Here is a 25,726-nt window from a genome sequence, read left to right on the forward strand (position 1 = left end):
TGTTCCTTATAAGATTGTTTAAAAAAACTGGAAAAAATCTAAATTTTAGTTAGAATGAGAGTGGTTAAAAACTGATAGTATGGGCACTTCCCTGGTGGCCCAGTGGTTAAGACTCCGCACTTCCACTGCAGGGGGTGTGGGCTCAATCCCTGGTGGGGAAACTAAAATCTCACATGCCACGTGGCGTGGCCAAAAAAAAAAAAAGCAAGTTGTACAACAACATGTACAAATGAATCCAGTGTGTATGGGTCTGCAAGTGTTTAAGGTTGAATATATGCTTTTGCATGCATGAAAATTTTCTGGAAGGACACATAAAAAACTGCTAATAATTTAACTACTGAGAGTAGAAATGGGTGGTTAGAGGGAAGAGGACATATACTTTTCTCATTGTACTCTTGCCTATTTTTACTTTATACTCTGTTCTATTTTAAATGTACCACAAGTATATATTGTTATACTTTAAAAAATTAAAATGAGAAAACAAAAAAGGAATCAGGTAACCAGATGATTTTAATGCAAACTAGTCTGCAAACAGTACTTATGAACCACTATTCTAATATACATTTTCTATTATTAAATGATTTGAGTACCCCAACATAACTGTATAGAGAAAAATTAAGTTGTTACTTTAAGTTGGGATAAGGCCTTCTCCAGGTGTTATACAGCACCCTGCTGGCTAATAAAGAACAATCACTAAAGCTGAATTCCAATATGTTAGGAAACAAGGGAAGCCACTGTGTTTTCTATCATATGTGTAATATTGGAAAGACCCTTAAGAAGAACTGGAATTCCAGACTGAAGCACTTGATCAAAGGTCAATAACTGAGAAATCTGCTTGATCCTATAGTCCTTCCATAACTCTAATATTATAACCAATAAGATAAGAGTACTATTTTACTATGAACATAAAATATTATATAACAAATAGTAGTATCGGGACTTCCTCGGTGGTCCAGTGGCTGAGACTCCGCACTCCCAATGCAGGGGGCCTGGGTTTGATCCCTAGTCAGGGAACTAATCCCACATGCCGCAACTAAGAGTTCACATGCCGCAACTAAAGATCCCCGCATGCCGCGACGAAGATCCCGAAGATCCCACAGACTGCAACTAAGACTCGGTACAGCCAAGTAAATAAATAAATAAACATTTTGTAAAAAAGAATAATAATAATAGTATCACTAACATATATTATGTTCCAGGCACTGTGCTAAGCATGTTTTAAGCATCATCTCATTTACTTCTCACAATAACCATGCAGGGCAATGTATGGTAAAAAATTTGGCCATGCCCAAAGAAAGTTTTAGCCTTTGCCCTCAGCTTCTGGGAAGTAACCTATGTCATACCTGACAAGTTGTTTAGAGTGGGGGCTGGTGACACAGGCTCTCTTTGTTGGTAACGGCTAGACTGAAAGGCTCTAAGACTGCGATGATTGACAGGATTAAGGTGAAAGTTTGGGTGAACTTTATGTGAAGTGACTGTGTCTCATTTACCTGAATGCATTATGGGAACAGATACTGTGTCTGTGTCTGAGGAACACTTCCCCTATCTAGTATTGTAAAACAGAAGGCATGTAAATCCATCCATCCTTCCTCTAATATTAATTGAACATGCTCAACTGGGATCAATAAGATTGCCCAAGCTTACAAGGTCATTAATTTGCTGAACAATAGCCCTGTGTGGAATACAGACTTGAGCTTATGGCAGAAGCCAGTAAGTGCCACCTAGCAACAACTTCTGGGATTTGGGACCAGAAAATTTCCATTTGAGAGACAACATGCTTACCAATGGGTACGAAGTGAGACTGCCCCCATGACTGAAACACAAAATAATCCTGAAATCTGAAATACCCATAATATCCTGGGTAATGTCAGAAAAACACCAGAAGAGTTCCATAATAAGTGCCAGAAGAGTCCCATTATAAGTGCCAGAAGAGTTCCATAATAAGGTGCAAATGGTTTGTGCAGAAACATGCTACCAAGGGAATGGAAAGAAGTACTTACAGTACTCATAAGCAGGGAGGCAGGAAACCTCTTTTTCCCTAGGGCCAACTTTGGCACCACCTGACAATCTGCCAGATTCTATCTATCACCTAGATGGGGCCCTGTGAACAACTCTCTATTGACCAACAAAGAGCTGCTACGTTTACGGATGAGTATTTCACTGCTATGATGTATTTCACTAGTATGACATATTTAACTTTGTCTTTTCTCACACCAAACCTGAACCAAAGTAATTGTAGATAACTTAAGCATAAATTAACAATTTTTACTGTCTACAGTTTTGACCATTACCGGTTTTGTGCAGTGAATGTTTCCCTCTGCGGATGAAGATCACTGTAAACAACCCTGATGAGATCATGCTGACACAATGCCCCTTCTGTCAAAGCCATGGATCCAATTGTTGAGGGCTACAAAAACAAGGTAAAGTATGAGACTGTGTCTCTAAAATGAAGTAAAAATCTATATCATGTGAGGATATTTAATTCTGTCTCAACAAAAGACAGTTTCAGACCATTTCTTCCGTTTCAAAACCTCTTCCACTTTTCTATTATATACATTCTACAGCTCCTTTTAAAAAATATTTATACAATATATAAAACTAAAAATACACTGCTTTGTTTTTTGAAATATTATGGAGTGAATCTATATTTAGGACAGAATAAGAAAAGTCGTTGAACAGAATAAAGGCTACAAATGAATCAACTTTAAGTTGTTTGTTTCCAGAATGCAGAGCACTCTTGGGGACTATGCATTCAAACCTGGAGGTCTTTCTAACTTCAGGAAGGTTGCTGCTCTCATTAATCTCATTCCACACTGAAGAAAGCAAGGTGCAGAGAGTTATAATTATGGAACACAAACAAGAATACTAGGATCAAATGTCTCTTTAATAGTGACATAATTGATTTCATGTTTCTAAAGTTAGAAGAACCATCCATTTGGACACTTTTCACTACCCTCCATTTTATTTTGTAACACACAGGCAAAATCTATTACTCAGAAATGTTCTATGCTAAAATCAGCCCTGGTTAAATAGGAGGCATTCTATTTTCAACACAAAACAAAGTCCCAGGGGAATTAATTGAGAAAATAAATAGTTGCATAGAGCTATGAGGCAACTGGATACTGTTTGTTGGTAAGAAAATGGATTTTAATTTTTAGACTACTGGTAAAGTTTCTTTAAGCACTTTCCTCACAAGTTTATGCACTGAAGGCCACTACAGACAAGAAGCTTGATTCAAAGTCTATGTCCTTAAAGAGAGCAGGCAGAAGGAGTTCAGCTCAACAGGAGTCATCTACTTATATAATTATCAGTGTTCTCACAATCTTCAACCAAATAAATATAAGCAAAAATCAGAAGTGTAATTATTTTCCTAAAAAATAATGAAAATAAATCAATCTAACATAGATGATTTCTAATTAATATGGAAGACAAAAAAATTAAAAGAATATTTTTGAAAGTATTTTTGAAAAAAAAGACCAAAAATGATACTGGTAGAAGAATGAAAAAGAAATAAACCAGAACTAGAGGAAAATTTTCCATTAATTACACTCTCTCTCCCTTGACAACAGCTCAGCTTTATATCACTAATAACAAACATCTCCATTAAGAAACAAATCAGTAAAGATGTGTTAGGAATATTTATCTCTAGTAAGAAATTGACTTTTACTCAACATAATTTTTAAAAATTCTACCTTTCCAGTCTTACTTACCTCATGGTATATTGAAGGCTTGGATAAGGAAGGGATAGTAAAAGACAGAACTTTATTGTTCCCATCTTTATCAGCAATTTCCTATGGTTAAAAAAAAAAAGCAGAGATAATGAAATAATCATAGGACTATATTAAAAGAAATAATAATTACTTTCTTAACAAATATATCACTGGCAATTGAGGAGAATGTTTAGAAATAGTAATATATAAAAATATTATTACCCTAGTGTATCTTTTCTAACCTATTAGCAGATTTGTACACTTTGGTAGTTGAGTTATCCTTTGAGAAACACTGAAAGATTACTACTACAATCAATCAAATACACCATGACAACAAAGACATGAAGTAGGCACACAAATTTCATGATAAATTTACATACAGGCTAGGGAGATTATAAGTGATCAGATCTTTTAGTTGAAACATGACTGAGTTTAAAAGATTAAAATCACCGCTCGCTTCGGCAGCACATATACTAAAATTGTAATGATACAGAGAAGATCAGCATGGCCCCTGCACACAGATGACATGCAAATTCGTGAAGTGTTCCGTATTTTTGGAATGGGAGAAAACATTTGCAAATGATGAGACAGACAAGGGCTTAATCTCCAAAACATACAAACAGCTCATACAACTCAACAACAACAAAAAAACAATCAACCCAATCGAAAAACGTGTAGAAGACCTTAATAGACATTTCTCCAAAGAAGATGTACAGATGGCCAGTGGGCACATGAAAAGATGCTCAACATCATTAATTATTAGAGAAATGCAAATCGAAACTACGAGATACCACCTCACACTGGTCGGAATGGCCATCATTAAAAAGTCTATAAATAACAAATGCTGGAGAGGGTATGGAGAAAAGGGAACCCTCCTACACTGTTGGTGGGAGTGTAAGTTGGTATAGCCACCATGGAAAACAGTATGGAGGTTCCTCAGAAAGCTAAAGGTAGAATCACCACATAAAAAATTAAAATTAAAGGTTTTAGCCAAAAAATCCACACTTATTAAAATATGAAACACAGGGCTTCCCTGGTGGCACAGTGGTTAAGAATCTGCCTGCCAATGCAGGGGAGACAGGTTCGAGCCCTGGTCAGGGAAGACCCCACATGTCACAGAGCAATTAAGCCCATGAGCCACAACTACTGAAGCCTGTGCACCTAGAGCCTGTGCTCCGCAACAGGAGAAGCCACCGCAATGTGAAGCCCGCACACCTCAACAAAGAGTAGCCCCCGCTCACTGCAATTAGAGAAAGCCTGCATGTAGCAAAAATAAAATAAATAAATTCATAGAAAAAAAAAAGAAAAACACTGTTGTAACACAGGATGAATCTTAACTAAAAGAAAATCTTACAATTATTCAGCAATAAATTAATGACCTGAAATAAGCTACATATTAACATGATTAATAGTAGTCCAAGTGACTAATCATAAGTTCATACTTAAGTGGTTTTTACTGACTACAAAAACATTCCTGTGATTTTTAAAAGCACTTTATCTTTCACTGAAAAGGTCAACAGCATCTATTTCTACAGTCTCTAGCACCGCCAATCTTCTACAGGTATCAATAAAAATCTGCCTACAGACTTCCCTGGTGGTGCAATGGTTGGGAATCCACCTGCCAATGCAGGGGACACGGGTTCGAGCCCAGGTCTGGGAAGATCCCACATGCCACGGAGCAACTAAGCCGGTGCGCCACAACTACTGAGCCTGCGCTCTAGAGCCCGTGAGCCACAACTACTGAGCCCACGAGCCACAAATACTGAAGCCTACATGCCTAGGGCCCGTGCTCCACAGCAAGAGAAGTCACCATAATGAGAAGTCCGCGCACCACCAACAAAGAGCAGCCCCTGCTCGCCGCAACTAGAGAAAGCCTGAGGGCAGCAAGGAAGACCCAGTGCAGCACTCCCCCCCAAAAAAACAGTTGTGAGAACCTATTTAAAAAATAATAAAAGATCTAATAATGTTTAAAAAAAAAACTGCCTACAGACGCCAGCAATTAGAGGGGTGAAATGCTCCTCCTGAATCACTCCTTTTCTCTACTGTCTTTAGTCTGTTTCTTTTAAAACTCATATTAGTATACACAACTGGCATAAAATCCAGACAGAGAAGACTGCCCTAGAAGGAAGGTAGTCAGACAGAGACTGAGTAGTTGCACAGCATCAGAGGAAGAAACAACAGGGAAAAAAAAACAAACAACTATCATCACCAAGACACAAACCCAAAAGAACTTCCCTATAGGGCTAGTTTTGGGGTTTAATATGTCATAGGAGAGTATCAATTACATGTGAACAATGGCCATACCTCTAATTTTGGCATGAAAATGGTTTAAAAATCCCTAGAAAGATCATTTAACTACTCTGTAGGCAAAATAGTTACCACCACATCTGGGCCACTGTGACTCAGAGAACATCTATGCTAAGATGAATGGGCCTGATTTAAGTTAGGCAATAAAATTTTAATTTTTATTCCTAAATTTCGAATTAAGCCAAATACTTTTTATTTATATCTGTGTATATATCTGTGGAGAAGGGTGTTATGAAACTTTTTTAAGTTGAGGGCAATATAAAACTCTCTCTTGGGCTACTGAAGCAAGGGAGAAATGCTGGAGTGAGAAAAGAAGAAAGAGAAATTAATATATAAAAGAAATCCAGTGTGGTAAGAAAAATCAAGAACCACAGAGAAGAGAGAACACAGGTATCAAGGGAATTAAAAGAAGACAGAAACCTGAGGTTACATTTCTGATATATAATTGAGCATTTTTAAAACAGTACACTATTTTTGAGATACCAAAAGATAATTAAACCATAGCACAAACAAGTACTGTCAAGAACTTGTCAGGCATCCCACTATACAAAATTTTTTGCTTCACTTGTCCCACTACTGAATTTTATTACATTAAACAAGACAAATGATAGCTTAATGTCAAACATAATCTAAAACACTAAACTCAATTATTAAATCAACATTTACTAAGTGCCTTGCTAAGCACTAGAAACACAGTGATATGTGAAACAAATTTCCTACTTTAAAAGACAAAATCAGGCAAGGTAGCAAAATAAAGAATTTTATACCTACACCACCTTTTCATTAAAAAAACTCATCTTTAATTATGATACAACTATTACTACTACTATTTATAATAATAGTGGTAAACATTTGATAAACACCTCAGGAAAAATGTTGGGTTCTTCTAATTGCTTTTAATCCTACTAACAATGTTTTATTTCTGTTTTACAGGACGAGGCAACTGAAGTCAAGATATTAAGTAACTTGCTTAAATTTAAAACAGGCAGTAAGTGACAGGAGCTGATTTTAAACAAAATACAAGTGATTCCACAGGCCAGGCTCCATGCTTCAGATTCTAGTAATGGAAATGATTTTTAATGATTTTTTAAGGGATAATACTTAGAGGAATGAGCACTGGTGCAGAAGAATACTTATTTTTTTGTGAGATTCAATGTTTTGTGAGGTACTTTGGTTGAGGTACCTCTCAACTACAAACTTAACTTTAATATGTGGAGTGTCTGTTTACAGTAAATACACAGAATATAAGAATTCAAAGGGCAGGAATTTCAATACCAATGTTCTAAACTGGGCACCATGAGGAAGAAAAAAAAAAACAACAGAATAATAACATTTAAAGTACTTAAGAATTCCTTAGAAGAAAAAAGTTTCATAAATAATGTATCAAATACATAATGTTTTATCAAATGATTAAAAATAAATTTAAAAAAATTAAATGCAAGGCATTCATAAATATTAGCCAAATAAAATAATTAGAAAAATAAGCCATAAAATATTAGTAATGCTATCAATTATAATAGTTTCACCTACTTTATAAAATGCATTACCAGCAATTACTTATTAAACACCTCTGTACTCAATTTAATTAATTCAAATAAGTTATTCAAGAGACATTTAAATTTATTTTCCTCTAAATACTCTTCAAGTATTATTTCAGAGGACTTTAAAAAATACTTAAAATTTCCCAAACTATCATTTTCCACTTACCAAATTGTAAATTCCTAAAAGTAGTGCTTCAATGCAACCATTACTCTGTCTGTCTCGGCTAACTGTAAGCCGTAAATAAACCCACATCAATTCTGGCAAGAACTGCAGTGTGAACCTCTTAAGTCGAACTTCAGAGCTACGGTAGAGCTCAAACAGCTGGTGGCAGACAGGCTCCAGGAGCTAAGAAGAAAATAAAGTGCATCAGTTATTTCCATTCTTTTGGCTGTAACTGTAATTTTTTTTTAGGCACATATACTTGTATAATATTTTTAAAATAAATTCTCAACATTAATTTTTGCTTATTCTGAATCAATGCAACCAAAACCTCAATCTCTATTTATACTCAGAGACTACACATTAAACTGACCAATCCAGTAACTGCAAGAAGTACTTTGTGCCCAGATAATAACAACATATCTTTCAATACACTGTACTATTAAACTTATTAGATAATTAGTTCTTTAACCAATGTACTACTTTATATTGAGTTTCCTTTTCTGTTATTACCAACCCTTACTATCCTCCATTTTTAAAAGTTTCTATTGGAAGAAAATAATTTCAAATAATCTTGTTGGAAATAAACTTTAAATCTCAACTTAAGACTATGATTTAAACAAATTATATACCACTCAGTAGATAAAGGGACTTGGCAATACATAATATTTGGACATCCAAAATGCTAGTTAATATTTTAAATACATACAAGTAAAACAGGTTACTTCTATGTTTTAAGACTGACAAATTCTACTAATTATATTTATTGGAAAGATTTTGAAAAGGAGGAAGTATACAGAAATAGCTTTTCCAATTTTAACTGGATAATTTTTCATATGATATCATACAATATGACTTATAAGGAAATTCACAATCTTAAAAACTGAAGAAAATGAGCAGTTTAAACAACCCTCCCCTTTTCCCCTAAACTTGTACTGCTAATTTAGACTGGTTTTGTTAGAATAACTGCAGACTACACAAAACTGACTATGATTTTAAAATGCAGATAAAACACTGAGAGGAAACTATAAAAAAATTTAACACTAGCTTTTTTTTGTTTTGTTTTTTAAAAATTTTTATTGGAGTATAGTTGATTTACAATGTTGTGTTAATTTCAGGTGTACAACACAGTGAATCAGTTATACATATACATATAACCACTCTTTTTAGATTCTTTTCCATATAGGTCATTACAGAGTATTGAGTAGAGTTCCCTGTACTATTCAGTAGGTCTTTATTAGTTATCTACTTTATATATAATAGTGTAACACTAGCTTTTAAAAAAAAGAACGATTCAGTAATTTATATGCTTACTTCTATTCTGAATGATTACAATAATATATATATACACTTGTATATCTGCTTGAATGTAGTTATATATGTCTGTAATAATCTAACACTCCAGAATAAAGTCATTACTTTCAAAACTGTAAATTAAAAGTCAACAAATCCTATGTTGCTTGTACAGTTAATATACTTAGATGACTTAAGCTTAGCTCTTAACAACTCTAAAGCTAAAAAAATTTACACACCTAGTCTAGTAACTACTAAGCTTTTTATATGAAATCACTCTCATAGGATTTAAAATATTAAAAAACATTCCAAGTCTCCCCTTACACTGAAGTCTAGACCAGTCAGACAATTTGCCCAAGGTTACAGAAATTAGTAGCGAGAAAGACACCAGAATTCAGATCTTCTGACACAAAGCTGATGTTATCACTATACCACATTTCTTATACCAGGATGGAAGTGGAGGAGGAGGTGAGCGTTGTTTAATTACAAATAGCATAGTCCATGTAGTGCTAATAACGAAGTAATAAACTTTTGAAAATGGTCAACTGCTGGCAACTTTGTAAAGTACTGACAACAATATTCAGCTCCTTAGGACAATTAAACATTGTTTCTCTCATAAATTTATGTTTTAAAAATATATGTCCACGTTTCAAATCTACTTTCCTCTTTAGTAGAAGACTCTAAAATTGCCTTCTCTAAATTTCACTGGCCATGGTACAATTACAGTTTGTCTATGTCATAAAGACCTTATTTTCCTTCCTCAGCAGCAAGTACATTGGCATGTAGAGACTATATTTTAATAAGCATTGCAAAGAAATACAGAGTTACCAAAATTATTACTCTGCTTTTTTTTTAAAAGGAGGGAGGAGTGGCTGGCAATCCAGTAAATTTTCATCAACTCAACTGCAAAATAAGACTGTTAAAAACTTGCCAATGTGCTCTGTTAAAACCTTTAATTCTAAGCATATGTTATCATGCCATCGTGTTCTCAATTTCTCAGTATCAGAAATGACCTTCCCTAAATGGTGCTATCACCCACAGCAAAAGGTGTTAAAAATCATTATCTTCTCGTTAAATAAAAGCTTAAGAATAATTTACACCTTCCCCAAACTTAGCAAATAGTTTTGACATGATAATTACTAAGAGGCATGCCACATGATGAACGCATTGAGAGCAGTTTGGGTGGAATAATGGAGACTGAACCCAAATATGAGTGGGTTAAAGAAAAAATATGAGGTGAGGAAATGGGCACAAGTAGACAGAGACTATGAATAAGCAATACTTTATAAAGTTCATTGGGAAGAAGGACAGAAAAATGGGGTAGATAATAAAATAGGAGGCAAATCAAAGAAGGTTTTTAAAACAATAGAATATGGTTGTTTATCATATTCCTCTCATCAGAAAGGAAAAAAAAAATCAGTGACAGGGACTTCCCTGGTGGCACAGTGGTTAAGAATCCACCTGCCAATGCAGAGGACATGGGTTCGAGCCCTGGTCCGGGAAGATCCCACGTGCCACAGAGCAGCTAAGCCTGGGGGCCACAACTACTGAGCCTGCACTCTAGAGCCTGTGAGCCACAACTACTGAGCCCGCGTGCCACAACTACTGAAGCCTGCACGCCTAGAGCCCATGCTCCACAACAAGAGAAGCCACCGCAATGAGAAGCCTGTGCACAACAATAAAGAGTAGCCCCTGCTCGCCACAACTAGAGAAAGCCCTCACGCAGCAATGAAGACCCAACGTAGCCAAAAATAAATAAATAAAATAACTTAATTTAAAAAAACAACACTGCTGTTTTAAGAAAAAAGAAATCAGTGACAGAGGAAAGGGAGGGGATAACTGCAGTAGCAATCTTTGAGGTAGTTAGAGAAGATGGGATCCAGGCCTAAGTGGAAGAGATGGCCTTTGATACAACCTGAGACACTTCATCCATCGAACAGCAGAAACGGCAGGAGAGTGTGGGTAGAGATGCTGGTAGAGTGGTAGATTTGAATGGGAGAATAGAGTTTCCAACTATTTTCTTCTTTTATAATGACACAGAAGGCAAACTGAAAATGAGGAGGAAGGGCAGTAAGTGTGAGGAAAGAGAAGGTATAAAATGAACACTGGGACAGTGTACCAATGAAGTATTATGTGCTCATTTATGATTTTTAGTCCTCTATTTAAATGGAAAAAGTCAACAAAATTGTGTTTTTTCCAGGTATGTTCAGCCGCTCAGGTACAGGCATGAAGTGGATGGCTGGGTTTTATCCAGTGTTGAGATTTTGCCCAAAGAATATGACCTAAGGGAATGAGAGGCAAAGGACGTCAGAATGTTTGCAAGGGAATGACTGTAATGATGGATCAAGAAAATTTAGCTAAGAGGCAAGTGAGACATTTGAAGGAAGTGAGACATTTGAAGGGAGGCAAAAGGACAATCAAATGTAAAAAAGCAATAGGGTTAATGGTCTCCTTGAAGTGGAAGAAATGCTAGAGTGACTAAGGGATCTGGAAGGAGGGAAAGGAGAAAAATAAAGCAACATGTTGGTCTAGAGATTAAAACTTGAGCTGTAGTACAGGTTGGCCATGATATGTAATATTAAACTTCTTTGGGAATTCCCTTGCGGTCCAGTGGTTAGGACTCAGCGCTTTCACTGCCATAGCCCAGGTTCGATCCTGGGTTGGGGAACTAAGATCTCCCAAGCCGTGCAACGTGGCACGGCCAAAAAACAAAACAAAACAAAACAACAAAAAAAGAACTTCTAGGAAATATACTTTCTTAAGAACTTTCATGGTATTTAAGGCAAATCCGTTTCTTATTAAGTAAATAATACATTTATGTTTCAGAATATAACAAAATCAGGACTAAAAGGGTTCTCCTTCTAGAACTGAAGTCCAGAATTGCTTTGAGATTCTACGGAACTTAGCACTCTGTTTTTCTGAAGTATGAATGCATGGTTAGAATCTTATGACCTGACAGGAGAAAGGATGGACAGACAGACCTGTTCTAGTAACTGGTTGATTATAATGACTGCTGGGTCTTAAGCTTGAGTCTCGCAAGTTGTAATTTTTCTATTTCTAGCCTTGACAAAGTCTCACACATTAGTATTATGAAGTATGACAATATAAAGTGAGTTAATTCTTATAATATCAATATCACAGCTTCCAAAGCATAAAAGAAAAAAAGGAAGCCAATACATTTTACATACTTGTGAGTCTTAATGAAAATGACAGCATTTTAGAATCTCATTTTGTATTTTACTATTCTTTTTTTTCCCCTGGTGATTCTTTTTTTTTTTTTTGGCCACGTGGCTTGCAGGATCTCACTTCCCCAACCAGAGACCGAACCCGTACCCTTGGCAGTGAAATCGTGGAGTTCCAACCAGTGGACTGCCAGAGAATTCCATGTATTTCACTATTCTTCTAATCAATATTTATTAAGTGTTCATTATGCACATGATAAAATACTGGATTCTAGGGAATTAACAGATATATATGTTAACAGATATAGAATATACGACCACTGCCCATGAAGAGCTTACAATTTAAAGAGAAAGCATAAAACAAATGCATTTTAATAAGCAAAGCTTAATGTTAAGACAGTGCAAAACAAGGGATACATACATTCATATTCACACAGAATTTTGAAAACTCCTGACCAAGAAGGATATGCATATATGTCCATTACCATACCTAAGTTATAAAACATTCAAAAATACATAGCAAGAGAAAAAGAAGCAAATGAATCCTGCAGTTGCTGCTACAAATAGCAACAGATGCAAGCCCAACTGAGAGCCAATCCAAGTTTAGGAGATAGGAAAGAAAGAGGTCAATAAGCAAGCTTTTAGTGATAGTACAAAAATGAAGATGCACTTTAAGTTAAGCTGCTGGTTAGAAGATGATTACCTGAACTTCTTCAAACTCACTTCAGTACACAGCAGAGGCACTCTTGGAGGCTGTATCTGGGAAGATAAGAAGCTACTTTCCTGTGTGTTCCTTTCATTTCATTTTAAAGCATACACGAATCCAGTGGTGATAAAACTGTATGTCATACTACTGTGTTAATGGAAAGATAATGTGTGTATTTTGCGTAAGTTTACACATAGAGCCAATAGCTGCACTTTTTTTTCCCTTCTAGCACAGGCTAAATAATAGGAAACTGTTATTCTAAGTTTACTGATCCTGACTATTTAGGCTTTCTCTGATCATTTTCAAGCTAAACTTACAGCAGCATCATTTCATGTTACCAGTTTGACTGAATTCACTAATTAGAGTGATTACACATAGTTCTTTACTGTCAATAAAAGGACTGCAAACAATACTTAAAATTAATAAATCTCAATCAGTATATGGTTAAAATTTGGACTCCAGGAAAGGAAACATTCCAGAACAGGAAACAGAGAAAAGTTTCAAATTAAATAAATAATCTACTGAGATGGTGGTCACTCAAATCAAGAATCAAAACATACTGTCCTCAACAGGAACAAATTTAATCAAAACATTTAAAAATATGGAGAGGGAGGTCATGGGGAAAGCCAAAGCAACTATCAGAATGAAAAATAGCAGAAAGAAAGTTTTCCAGTCCCACTGGAAGGATTTTAAAAAAAGAAGGAAAACTGCAAAACTTACATGTATGTGTTTTAGTGCACATATTTCATTATGTACTACATTAAAATTACTTTTCTTATAAACTCTCCTACCTCATTATTTGAATCTTGAATAACTTTATACAGGGCTGGTACCAGTGTTTTTTTCCGATGTAAAGTTGCTGCATAATTGGTGATCTGAGTGTCAGGTAATGCCTAAAAGAAAACATCAAAGGAAACCAAAAGTGAACTTAATATTTGAGAAGTTAGAAACTTTATTTTATATGAGTTCCTCTTGAAAAGGTTTATAATTGAGTCAACTAAGAAAAGTAAAAATAATTAATATAATAACCATGAGAGTTAATAAAACAAATTAGTTAGGATGTTATACAATTCTTCTAACTACTCAACAATGAGAAATGATTAGAAATCACACATTACACCAAGATTTGCTGAAATGAGTCACCTTATAATCTAGTCTAAAAAATTAGTGTGCAATATATTCTTTTGTTTTTAATGAGGTGTACATTTTTTTAAAGTCTTTTTATTGAATTTGGTACAATACTGCTTCAGTTTTGCATTTTGGTTTTTTGGCCGCGAGGCATGTGGGATCTTAGCTCCCCGACCAGGGATCAAACCCACACCCCCTGCACTGGAAGGCGAAGCCTTAACCACTGGACCGCCAGGGATGTCCCTGAGTGTGGGATATATTTCAATTCTTGTATTTTATGTTCACAAAACACTTATTTTCATAGTGTTTATAAATTATATAGTTTTCAATAAAATTAATGAGTGATTTTTTTAATCAGAGGAAATAAAAATATAAGGCACAAATCTCATTCCTGTGCCTTATTAAAGCTTGGATGCTTCCCCTCTTTTATTGAATATATCTTAAAATTTATATATCACCTTATCAATCCATTGATATCAATCCATATCAATTATACTCCAAAGTAGCAAAAACAAGTTTACTAGCTTCATTTTTATGTTACCTTCTAGCCATTATTCACATTAGTGCCTTTTTAAAGAGGTGCAGCTACAGAAACATGTTACTTCATATTTTGCCATTCCTACTTCATAACTTTTGTTTCAGTTTTTCCATGAAAATGTATAACTGAATTACTGATATATAGAATCATATGACACATTCTTATCCTCAATCCAATTTACCTTGAATTCTGATAACCATTCTTCCACAACGCCACGTTCAGATCCCAGCATCTTCTTCTACCTTCTATTCCTCTTTTCTCTCTGAAAGAAAAAGGCACTGAACTTGAGGACAGTGTTACTTACAGAAACTATCAAAGGTAAATGATGTGTGCCTTTCACTAAAAGAGAAACTCATCTAGTGTATATTTTAGATAAGGAAGCTTACTTTTAGACTAGTGTTCAATTAAAACAGAACTGTTTATAAGAAATAAGTTCTATTTTTAATGATACGTTTGAAATCTATTTTCCTAATGCTTTTCTATTTTCCAATTATACTCCAAAGTAGCAAAAACAAGTTTACTAAGTAAAATCAAACTGCACATTACCCAAGACAAATGCACAGTCTATGCCTAGAACTTTTACTAAATATACAACTGGCACATACAACTGGAAAAAGTTATACATAATAGAACACTGGGACAGATTTTTACAAAGGTAAAAAAATTAGAAATCAAGGGTTATATGTACAACAAACTGGTTATAAACATATATATATATTATATGAAATAAGGTCTTTGAAGGAGGTCGATTTATATGTTTTCTAAAATGGAAAAACGGCCAGATAGAAAAAGCAAGTTGTACAACAGTATATAAGCTATAATAATTCCACTAAAAATTATATAAATGTGAAAAAGCTGGGAGGAAAAATATATATACTAAACTATTAAGTGTTGGCCTCTGAGGGAAGGATTACTGAGGATATTCTAATTATGTAACTTTGAATTATAAAAAAAAATAAAAATTGGTATGTATTATTTTTTAAGTGAGACAAACAACAGAAGGTTTTTGGTTTTAAATTTAAGGCTCAAAAGGTAACCAAAAGAAAAAAGGAATTTTTTGGGCAGGGAGGGAAATGTCTCCAGAGCAACTAAAATGAAAGTTCCTTTATTAAAAAGACATATTTATCAAAAAGACAATATGTGTCATATTCCATAATAAATTTCTATCTAAAAAAAAGAAATCAGATTTTCTAAACCCCTCCCATTCCCTAAATATCCATATATAATGCACTATACCAAGTATTATATAAGCAAGGAGTACAAAAAGGAGTAAGAAATGTCCCTTATTCTCAAGTAGCAAATGCTCTTAAGATGGACTGGTGGACTTATTCAAATAAATTGCAAGAGGAAAAAAGAGACAGCAGATTAAAAGATATGTTAAAAAAAATCAAGAACCAAAGTATGAATCTTATTTGGACTCTGATTCAAACAATAAAAAAGAGCATAACACAATTGGAAAAGGTTAAACGTGACTTATTGTATGACTTATTACTTAATACTGGATGATACTAATTCAAGGAATTATTATAGGTTACTTTTTTTTTTTTTTTGAGGTACGCGGGCCTCTCACTGCCGTGGCCTCTCCCGTTGCGGAGCACAGGCCACAAGACTGAGGAAAAATAGACTGAATTTTACGTCCTCTTTGAGAAATACTCCAGAAAAGGAGGTAAATACTTTCAATAAATATACTACCATGTAAAGAAGAAAACCACAATTTCATTCTAGTGGTGACAGAAAGGACTTATCTTCCAAAATAAACAAAATAGGAACTTTAAAAAAACCCACAAAACTCCTTTATTTCCACTGCTGAATTTTAATAATGATTGATTTTTGCTTTTTATTTACTGGAAACTTAAAAAGCTATTCTTCCTCTGTACCCCAACTATTACCTCTAATTTTACAAATATCCTTAGCTATAAATATGAATAATTGATATTCAATTATTAAATAATTTTAAAATAGTTATTATAAATAGTGTATGTCTATTAAAAAAGGAACTTAACCTAACTACCTCCCCCACCCACAAAGATAAACAGAGTTAACCAGCTGGTATGTATTTTTCTTCACATATGTTTTATGTATATGCATATATGTATATGTGTGTGTATACAGTTTAAATATAGTTGTGTTCATTGTACATAGTATTCTATAATTGCTTTTTCAATTGTCAAAAATATATGAAAGACCTATAGTTCAAGCTCATTCTTTTTAATGGGTGTAATTAATTATAAGTATAATCCCATAATTTATTTAATTATTTACTAATAAATCTGTTTTCAACTTCCTTATATTACAAAAAAATGTTGCAATACACATCCTTGTACATACTTATGTATTTGTATTGTTATCTTCTGTAGTATAAACTCTAAAACTTGAATTTGAATTTTTAAGGTCACAGGATATAAATATTTTTAATAGCATATGCAAATACAAATAAATTCTCAAGACCATAATCCATCATATAATTTTAAAGAGCATATGATTGTTACATATACAAAATAATTTCTTCCTGCTCTATTTATAAAGTTAATACCTTAGCACTGAAATCTAAAAAGAATATAAATATAAATACCTCAATTTTTCTACATTTGTTAATATGATGTATATGACTTTTAAAACTAGGACAACAAAAATCGGTATCAGAACATTCGAGTGAGTACTCGTTACCAAAACATTCAAAATTTAATACACAAATGCTGTAATGTATTTGAAAGAGACACAGCAAAAAAGATACCACAATATATTTTACTGTACTTTAAAAATTACTCTGCTTGTTTAGTAAAGGCTTGAATCTCCTAAAGTTAAAAACCACATCTATAGTTTACTCTTTAAACAACCTGGAAGTTATTTTAGAATGCAGTATGAGATTAAGATCTAACAATGTTTTCTCCCAATAAAAACTGTTTTCTCAGTTGTCCTAATACCTTGTTTCCATGTCCATTTTTTTCTAACTTGAAATGCTATTTTTATCATATACTAACAGTCCCACGTATATTTGGAACTATTTCTGAGCTACTTTTCCCATTAATTTGGTACCGGGACTATAATATTTTAATTACTGTGGCTTTATAATGCACTTTATAATAGTACAAGTCCCATAATAATTCTTTTTCCTAAAAATGTATTTTATTATTATTGCCTGCTTATTCTTCCAGTTGAATATTAGACTTCTAATGATAAGTTTCTTTCCCATACTCCATCCTTATTGGAATTAAATTTACAAATTAATTTCAAGTGACATCTTCACATAATTGAGTTATCCAATACAGAAGCATGGCACTACTCTTTATTAAAAATCTTCTTTTAGGAATTCCCTGGTGGTCCAGTGGTTAAGACTCCACGCTCCCAATGCAGCAGGCCCGGGTTTGATTCCTGATCAGGGAACTAGATCCCACATACTGCAACTAAAAGATCCTATGTGTTGCAATGAAGACCCGGCGTAGCCAAATAAATAAATTTTTTTAAGAAAAATCTTTTATATGTCTGCATAAATTTTGTGTTTTCTTCATATAGATCAACATGTTCAAATTAAGTTGATTCCTAAGTATAATCTTCTGTGGACAACTGGTTCTAGACCCATTGCAGATACCAAAATCCAACAATACTCAAGTCCCAGAGCTGGCCCTCCCTATCAGCAGATTCAACCAACCATGCATTGTGTAGCACTGCATGTATCGATGTTTATTGAAAAGAAATCTGAGTATAAATGTATCTTCACAGTTCAAACCAGTGTTGTTCAAGGGTTAAAAGTTTATATTTTCCTGCTGCAACTGTGATTCTTTTTCATTATTTCAAACTAGCTGTTGTTACACACATAAAAATAAACACTTTCTTAAAAAATCAAAATGAACAAGTTTTTAGATAAATATTTAAAATACTGAAAATGGCTTAAATTAAGATTTCTGTGTTTTAGGAAAAATTTATAAACTAATAAGTCATCTTTTTACTAACTACAATGGATTAGAAGATTTTTTCAATGTTGACTATGTTATAGAAAGGGATAAGAAAAAGCAAGTACAATTAACCAAAAAAGTTTTTCAAATTCTTTACAAAAAACATCAGCACAGCTCTTAAAATAAAAAAGAAAACCAAACATTATTTTTTGAAAGAAACACAAAATTTTTAAATGTGATATATTCTGCATCAGAATCCCTATCTGATATAGGGCCCAGAATATATATTTTGAAAAAGTTTCCCAAGTAATCCTGATGACCACCCTTCAGTTAAAAAAAAAAAAAGTATCACATCCAGGTTAAATTTCTTATTTTAAATTCCTGTAGGATCTCTCCTATAACCACAAATTTGGCACATCAAATCACTTTAGTTTCAACCAATACCATTTTTTAAATGACTGCAAGTTAATTAACTTTAGATAGAAGAACATAGTGGTGTTAATGATAATTATAACCAAAACACTAACATATTTCCCCAATTTTATGATACTAATTTTAAGACAGTAATTTATTAACAAATTAAAGTAGGAAGTAAGACACAATCCTTTATTAAAATGAAACAAAATGTTTAAAGGATAAGAGCATAAGCATATCCATATAATCACATATGACTTTAAAAAATTATCCTTGGGCTTCCCTGCTGGCACAGTGGTTAAGAATCCACCTGCCAATGCAGGGGACCCGGGTTCGATCCCTGGTCCGGGAAGATCCCACATGCTACCAAGCAACTAAGCCCGTGCACCACAACTACTGAGCCTGCATGCCACAACTACTGAGCCCACGTGCCACAACTGTAGCCTGTGCGCCTAGAGCCCGTGCTCCGCAACAAGAGAAGCCACTGCAATGAGAAGTCCGAGCACGGCAACGGAGAGTAGCCCCCACTCCTTGTAACCAGAGAAAGCCCGTGCGCAGCAACGAAGACCCAAGGCAGCCAAAAATAAATAAATAAATAAATTAATTAATTAAAATAAAAATTTTTTAAAACCCTTACTTTAAAAAAATAAATAAAATAAAATCTATGGTTGAAAAATGTAACGTGGTCCCTTTCTTATAGCTCATAGTTCTCCCCCACCACAGCTTCCTATGTTCTGGCCATATTCTCAATTCAGTTTCTCTAGAGCTTCATGCACACCTTCACCCCAGGGATTCTGGGTGGGCTGTTCCAGCCTGGAATGCTGTCCTACAATTGCTATTTAAATAACTGGCTCCTTCCAATCCTGTTAATCTCAGCAGGCCTTTCTTGACTTTATCTAAATAGGAGCCCTTCCTCCCTTCTCCAGTATTTTCCATTCAAACAAATATGCTTCATTTCCTTCCTAGGGCTTTGGATTTTATACCTTGTATATTAAACCTTATTACTTATTGTCTATCTTTCCCATCAAGTCACAAATTCCATGAGAACAGGGTCCTTTTCTGTTCTGCTAGCATTTGAGGGCTCACTATGGACTCAATGCTAACAAGTATATTATGGTATCTAGACATATGACAGGTAATTAATGTATATTCGTTGAATCAATGAACCACATAGCTTATATGACCTTGGACAAATCGCTTAAACCCTTTGGGCTTCAGGTCACTACAATGATAAATTACTTTCTAAATCTAAAATCCTATAAATATATTTTAGTACCTTCATTTGGAAAACAGAACAGTACTAGTTACAGAGAAATTTTTTAAATATATGTTTTCTAACTAGAATCAGCATCTTTTAGTATTTAGAAGTAGCTATGAACACAGTTATAAACATACTGCAAGCCCTCTTTCTATTTAAACAGACAATATGGAATTCTGAAAATCATTTCTTCTACTGTGTTACACCCATCCCATCATCTGATGTATAAAGGCTATATTTATTTATTTTGTTTATTTATTTTAACATCTTTATTGGAGTATAATTGTTTTACAGTGGTGTGTTAGTTTCTGCTTTAAAACAAAGTGAATCAGCTATACATATACATATATCCCCATATCTCCTCCCACTTGCGTCTTCCTCCCACCGTCCCTATCCCACCCCTCTAGGTGGTCATAAAGCACCGAGCTGATCTCCCTGTGCTATGCGGGTGCTTCCTGCTAGCTATCTATTTTACATTTGTTAGCATATATAAGTCCATGCCACTCTCTCACTTCACCCCAGCTTACCCTTCCCCCTCCCTATGTCCTCAAGTCCATTCTCTACGTCTGCGTCTTTATTCCTGTCCTGCTCCTAGGTTCTTCAGAACCATTTTTTTTTTTAGATTCCATATATATGTGTTAGCATACAGTATTTGTTTTTCTTTCTGACTTACTTCACTCTGTATGACAGTCTCTAGGTCCATCCACCTCACTACAAATAACTCAATTTCGTTTCTTTTTATGGCTGAGTAATATTCCACTGTATATATGTGCCACATCTTCTTTATCTATTCATCTGTTGATGGACACTTAGGTTGCTTCCATGTCCTGGCTATTGTAAATAGAGCTGCAATGAATATTGTGGTACACGACTCTTTTTGAATTACTGTTTTCTCAGGGTATATGCCCAGTAGTGGGATTGCTGGGTCGTATGGTAGTTCTATTTTTAGTTTAAAAGCTGTATTTAAAAGCAAAAGTCAAGCTGATATTCTAGCATGCAGATCAATTCAGGCCCATATTGCCTCACTTCCAGAGTATGAAGCAAAATAAAGAAGATATCACAGAAAATGATTATCTTTTTGGTGACCATGGTAATGGCAACCTTTATTAGCAAGCCCTGAATAAAACATAATGAAAAAAATAATAAAGTGCTGGAACATGATCTGAAAGAGGTCAGTAACTACTTGCCAGGAAGCAAACTCACACTACTTGCACAAGTACAGTAAGTTCTCCACTAACAACACTGGTAGAAATTGTGTCTTAGCTGATAGTCAGCACATATATTTTTTTAGGAATTGTCAACTTAGAGAGAAACAGGATATAACAGGCAGTATGGCCTAATGGTTAAAGAGGACAGGCTCTTGCTCTAGACTGCCTGAGTTCAAATTCCACCTCAATGACCTACAAGTTGTGTTTCCTTGGGAAAGTTACTTACCTAACCTGTGGCCTCAAATCCCTCATTTATAAAATGGGGATAATATAAGTATCTATGTCAAAGTGTTTTTTTTTTAAAGATTAAATAAATTAACACATCAGTGAGCAAAATTATAAGTGCTCTCAAGGGTTTCTAATGGACCAAAATTATTGTATAAACAAACCTATACAATTATCAGGGCAACATATGACAGTAAAAAAAATGGCTATGTTACTGAAGATTTTCAAACTAGGCCAACAACTATCTAGATATTTCAAGGTATAAATCAGAAACAAAGCACTTAACATGTGCTATTACTGTACTGTAAATACCAAATTCCCTAAGGAAAAAACTAGAGCTGCACTGTCCAGTTAGTTTTAATTAATTAAAAGAAAAACAAAATTTAAAAATCAATTCCTGGTAATTCCCTGGTGGGCCAGTGGTTAAGACTGCGTTTCCACTGCAGGGGGCCTGGGTTCAATCCCTGGTTGGGGAACTAAGATCCCATAAGCTGTGTGGCACAGCCAAAAAAACTGAAAAAAAAAAAAAAAACCTAACATTGTATTAAAAAAAAAATCAATTCCTTAGTTGCACTAGCCACATTTCAAGCACTTAGTAGCTACATGTGGCTGGTGTCTCCCATATTGGACAGCACAGATGTAGAATACAGATGTTATCAAAGAAATTCTATGATCAGCACTGATCTAGATGTAGCTAGATAATACAATTATGCTGAGTAAACTCAGTAATTCAAGAGCTGTAAAATTTAGGTAACAAAAAAATTAAAAGTCACAACTATTTTTTTTTTTTTTTTTTTTTGCAGTACGCGGGCCTCTCATTGCTGTGGCCTCTCCCGTTGCGGAGCACAGGCTCTGGACGCACAGGCTCAGCGGCCATGGCTCACGGGCCCAGCCGCTCCGCGGCATGTGGGATCTTCCCGGACCGGGGCACGAACCCGTGTCCCCTGCATCGGCAGGCGGACTCTCAACCACTGCGCCACCAGGGAAGCCCAGAAGTCACAACTATGAAAAAGGAAACACTTACAAAAGTAAAATTCAAAGGCAATAATTAAGATGTGACTATTCTCCTAGGTAAAACTGCTTAATATATAGAAGCTACCCACCAAAAATTACCAAAAATTCTAACATGTCTAACTATGGGAACTTCATTATTTACCCTTTAAAAAGTTAAATTCTATAATTTTACCTCTGTTTTAAGATCAGTGTTCCAATGGAGGAGGTGGCACAGGAATGCGGCAGAGTTCAAGTGTGGAATTCATTTGTTGAGACTTAAATGTTTTCCAACTCTATAAAAAATGAAAACGAAAAACTGTGAAATAGTGAGAGAGAATATCCTCAAGAATGTAATATAAAGGAGAAAGAACAATTCTGAAAAGGCATTTATAATATAGTTTATCTAATTTTTAAAATAATTGGGATTATTTTTAAGTTTTCTATAATAACTAGGCTATACTTATGTACCATTATCAAACCTATTTTAGAAGACATTAGATTTGGAAAAAAGAAGTCTGAGTTTTAGTTTCAAATTTACCATTAAATATCTGTAAAGACTTCGAGTAAGTTAAATATTCTGGAGCCTCACCTGAAAAATCTACAAAAATAAGTACTTTCCAGCCAAAACTTCTATGAATCCAACTTTTGAAACATATTACAGTGATCTCACACACACATACACATACACACATGCAACGATCATTAAAATTTTAATATGTACTATAAAACCAAGCTTAAATAAGTATCAATGGCTACATTATAATTTCGGATAAGTTTCACAGACTGAAAATTCTATCATTTTGAGAAAGAACATAGAAAATGCTGTTACTTGAACTTTTGGCCAAAAAATATTAAAAATTATTTTCAAATTGATAAAAGTATACTTTTCTCATAAATTAGTAACTAATATCATGTAGTTGCTGACCACATTATACTCTACTTCTTTGATTCAAAACTTATCACAGGGCTTCCCTGGTGGCGCAGTGGTTGAGAGTCCGCCTGCCGATGCGGGGGACATGGGTTCGTGCCCCAGTCTGGGAGTATCCCACATGCCGCGGAGCGGCTGGGCCTGTGAGCCACGGCCGCTGAGCCTGCGCGTCCGGAGCCTGTGCTCCGCAACGGGAGAGGCCACAACTGTGAGAGGCCCACATACCACAAAAAAAAAAAAAAAAAAAAAAACACTTATCACAACTTTAAAAGCTAAAACACAAAAAGAAAATTAGCATTTAAAAATATGTCCATTGACAAAACATTTTTTAATACAAAGAATACTGCAATAATATTCTCTTGGAGTTAAACGACATTATCATTGTAAAGTCTCCCATGTTTTCCAAACTGAAAATGTGTCAGGAGCTCCTACTCCAACCATCTCGTATATACTGGGCTATCGCATGGGATTTTTATTTCATGAGAAGTTCTGCAGTGGGGAAAAAACTTGAAAAGGACTAGCAAGTTTTCTCTGTTAGTCTCTGGAAAGATACACAGGAAATTGGTAACACTCTGGGAAGAGGCAGCTGGTGCCAAGGAGACTGTCTTTTTGTACCTTGGGAATTTGGAACCACCAAGACAATCACCAGATTTTGAAGCAGTGCAGGCAGGCAGACTTGAGAGCTATGCTGGGAAGACTGTCTCTGACAGTCTTTCATGGCTAAGGATACAGATACTAGGCTCTCAATTGAGGAAAAAGCCAAAACAAAACAAGAAAACCCAACAGGGTAAATGACAGGAAAACTGAGCCATTCATGTTCTTTAACCACAACCAAAGTAACCTAGAGATCATTAACAACAATTAATAAATAAAAACCTAAAAAAAACCCAACTACCTGGAAATTTTAAATTATACTTCTAAATAATCTATGGGTCAAAGAAGATATTAAAACCAAAATTAGGGACTTCCCTGGCAGTCCAGTGGTTAAGACTTCACACTCCCAATGCAGGGGGCACAGATCTGATCCCTGGTCAGGAAACTAAGATCCCACATGCTGCACAGCACAGCCAAAAAAACCCAAAAAACAACCAAAATTAGTAAAAATGCCTAACTCAGTGCTAAGAAAGATATATTAAAGCTTGTGGGATGTAGCTGTAGCCTTATTTCATATGTAGAAAGTTCTTACTTTGCATTATTAAGCAAAGACATAGTTCCTATATGCATTTAGGAGTTTCAGTTAACCTGGTACCTTGCAAAGCTAAGATTGTCTATATTAGCAGAGAGGCTGAAAAAAAAATCAGTGGTTTTATCTATTGACAGATATCTATCTCTAGAGGTCAGAGAGGATAGCAAATGAGTGAAACAGAAAACAAGCACACAATAAAGGGAAAAAATCAACAAAGTCAAAAGTTGGTTCTTTGGAACGTCCCTGGTGGTCCAATGGTTAAGAATCCGCCTTCCAATGTAGTAGATGTGGGTTCGATCCCTGGTCAAGGAACTAAGATCCCACAGGCCACAGGGCAGCTAAGCCTGTGCGCTCTAGAGCTTAAGCACTGCAACCAGAGAGAAGTCTGCGTGCACCGCAACAGAAGATTCTGCATGCCGCAACAAAGACCCCGCATGCCGCAACTAAGACCTGACGTAGCCAAATAAATTATAAAATATTTTTAAAAGTTGGTTTTTTGAAAAGATTAATAAAATTGACAAACCCCTAGTAATACTTATTAGAGAAAACACAAATTACTATGAAATTTTTAGACATCAAAAAGACAAGAAGTTGGGCTTCCCTGGTGGCGCAGAGGTTGAGAGTCCGCCTTCCGATGCAGGGGACACGGGTTCATGCCCCGGTCTGGGAAGATCCCACATGCGGCGGAGCAGCTGGGCCCGTGAGCCATGGCTGCTGAGCCTGCGCGTCCGGAGCCTGTGCTCCGCAACGGGAGAGGCCACAACAGTGAGAGGCCCGTGTACCACCAAAAAAAAAAAAAAAAAAAAAAGACAAGAAGTTATGATAAACTTTATGCCAATAAATGTTACACTTAGCATGAAATGAACACATTTCTTGAAAAATACAAATAACCAACACTGAAAGATATAGAATATCCATACAGCGTCATAGATATTAAAGAAATGTAATCTATCATTAAAAATCTTTCCATAAAGAAAATCTCAAGTGCAGATGGTTTCACCAGTGGATTTTTCCAAACAGTTAAGGAGGAAACAACACCAAGGTTGTACAAGTGTC

The 25,726-nt window shown here is 35.0% G+C and overlaps 1 protein-coding gene across 5 annotated transcripts in view; it reads right to left on the reverse strand.

The window, feature by feature from the left end:
• The window catches only part of HYCC2 (hyccin PI4KA lipid kinase complex subunit 2), a 69,138-nt gene that overhangs the window by 31,833 nt on the left and 11,579 nt on the right, over nucleotides 1–25,726 (reverse strand). For 4 of the 5 annotated variants that reach the window (XM_081242444.1, XM_081242446.1, XM_081242443.1 and 1 more), the window contains 6 exons: nucleotides 22,750–22,849; nucleotides 14,747–14,827; nucleotides 13,691–13,792; nucleotides 7,725–7,904; nucleotides 3,711–3,791; nucleotides 2,292–2,407 (listed from right to left, as the gene is read on the reverse strand). In XM_081242444.1, the coding sequence (XP_081098570.1) occupies nucleotides 2,292–2,407; nucleotides 3,711–3,791; nucleotides 7,725–7,904; nucleotides 13,691–13,792; nucleotides 14,747–14,797 (530 nt within the window). In that variant the 5' untranslated portion in view covers nucleotides 14,798–14,827; nucleotides 22,750–22,849. Of the gene's footprint in view, nucleotides 1–2,291; nucleotides 2,408–3,710; nucleotides 3,792–7,724; nucleotides 7,905–12,896; nucleotides 12,953–13,690; nucleotides 13,793–14,746; nucleotides 14,828–22,749; nucleotides 22,850–25,726 lie in introns of those variants that run through there. The other variant, XM_081242447.1, reaches the window with a different exon arrangement.

The sequence above is a fragment of the Mesoplodon bidens genome (assembly GCF_964165515.1).
Source record: "Mesoplodon bidens genome assembly, chromosome: 8".
In the NCBI taxonomy this organism is placed as follows: Eukaryota; Metazoa; Chordata; class Mammalia; order Artiodactyla; family Ziphiidae; genus Mesoplodon; species Mesoplodon bidens.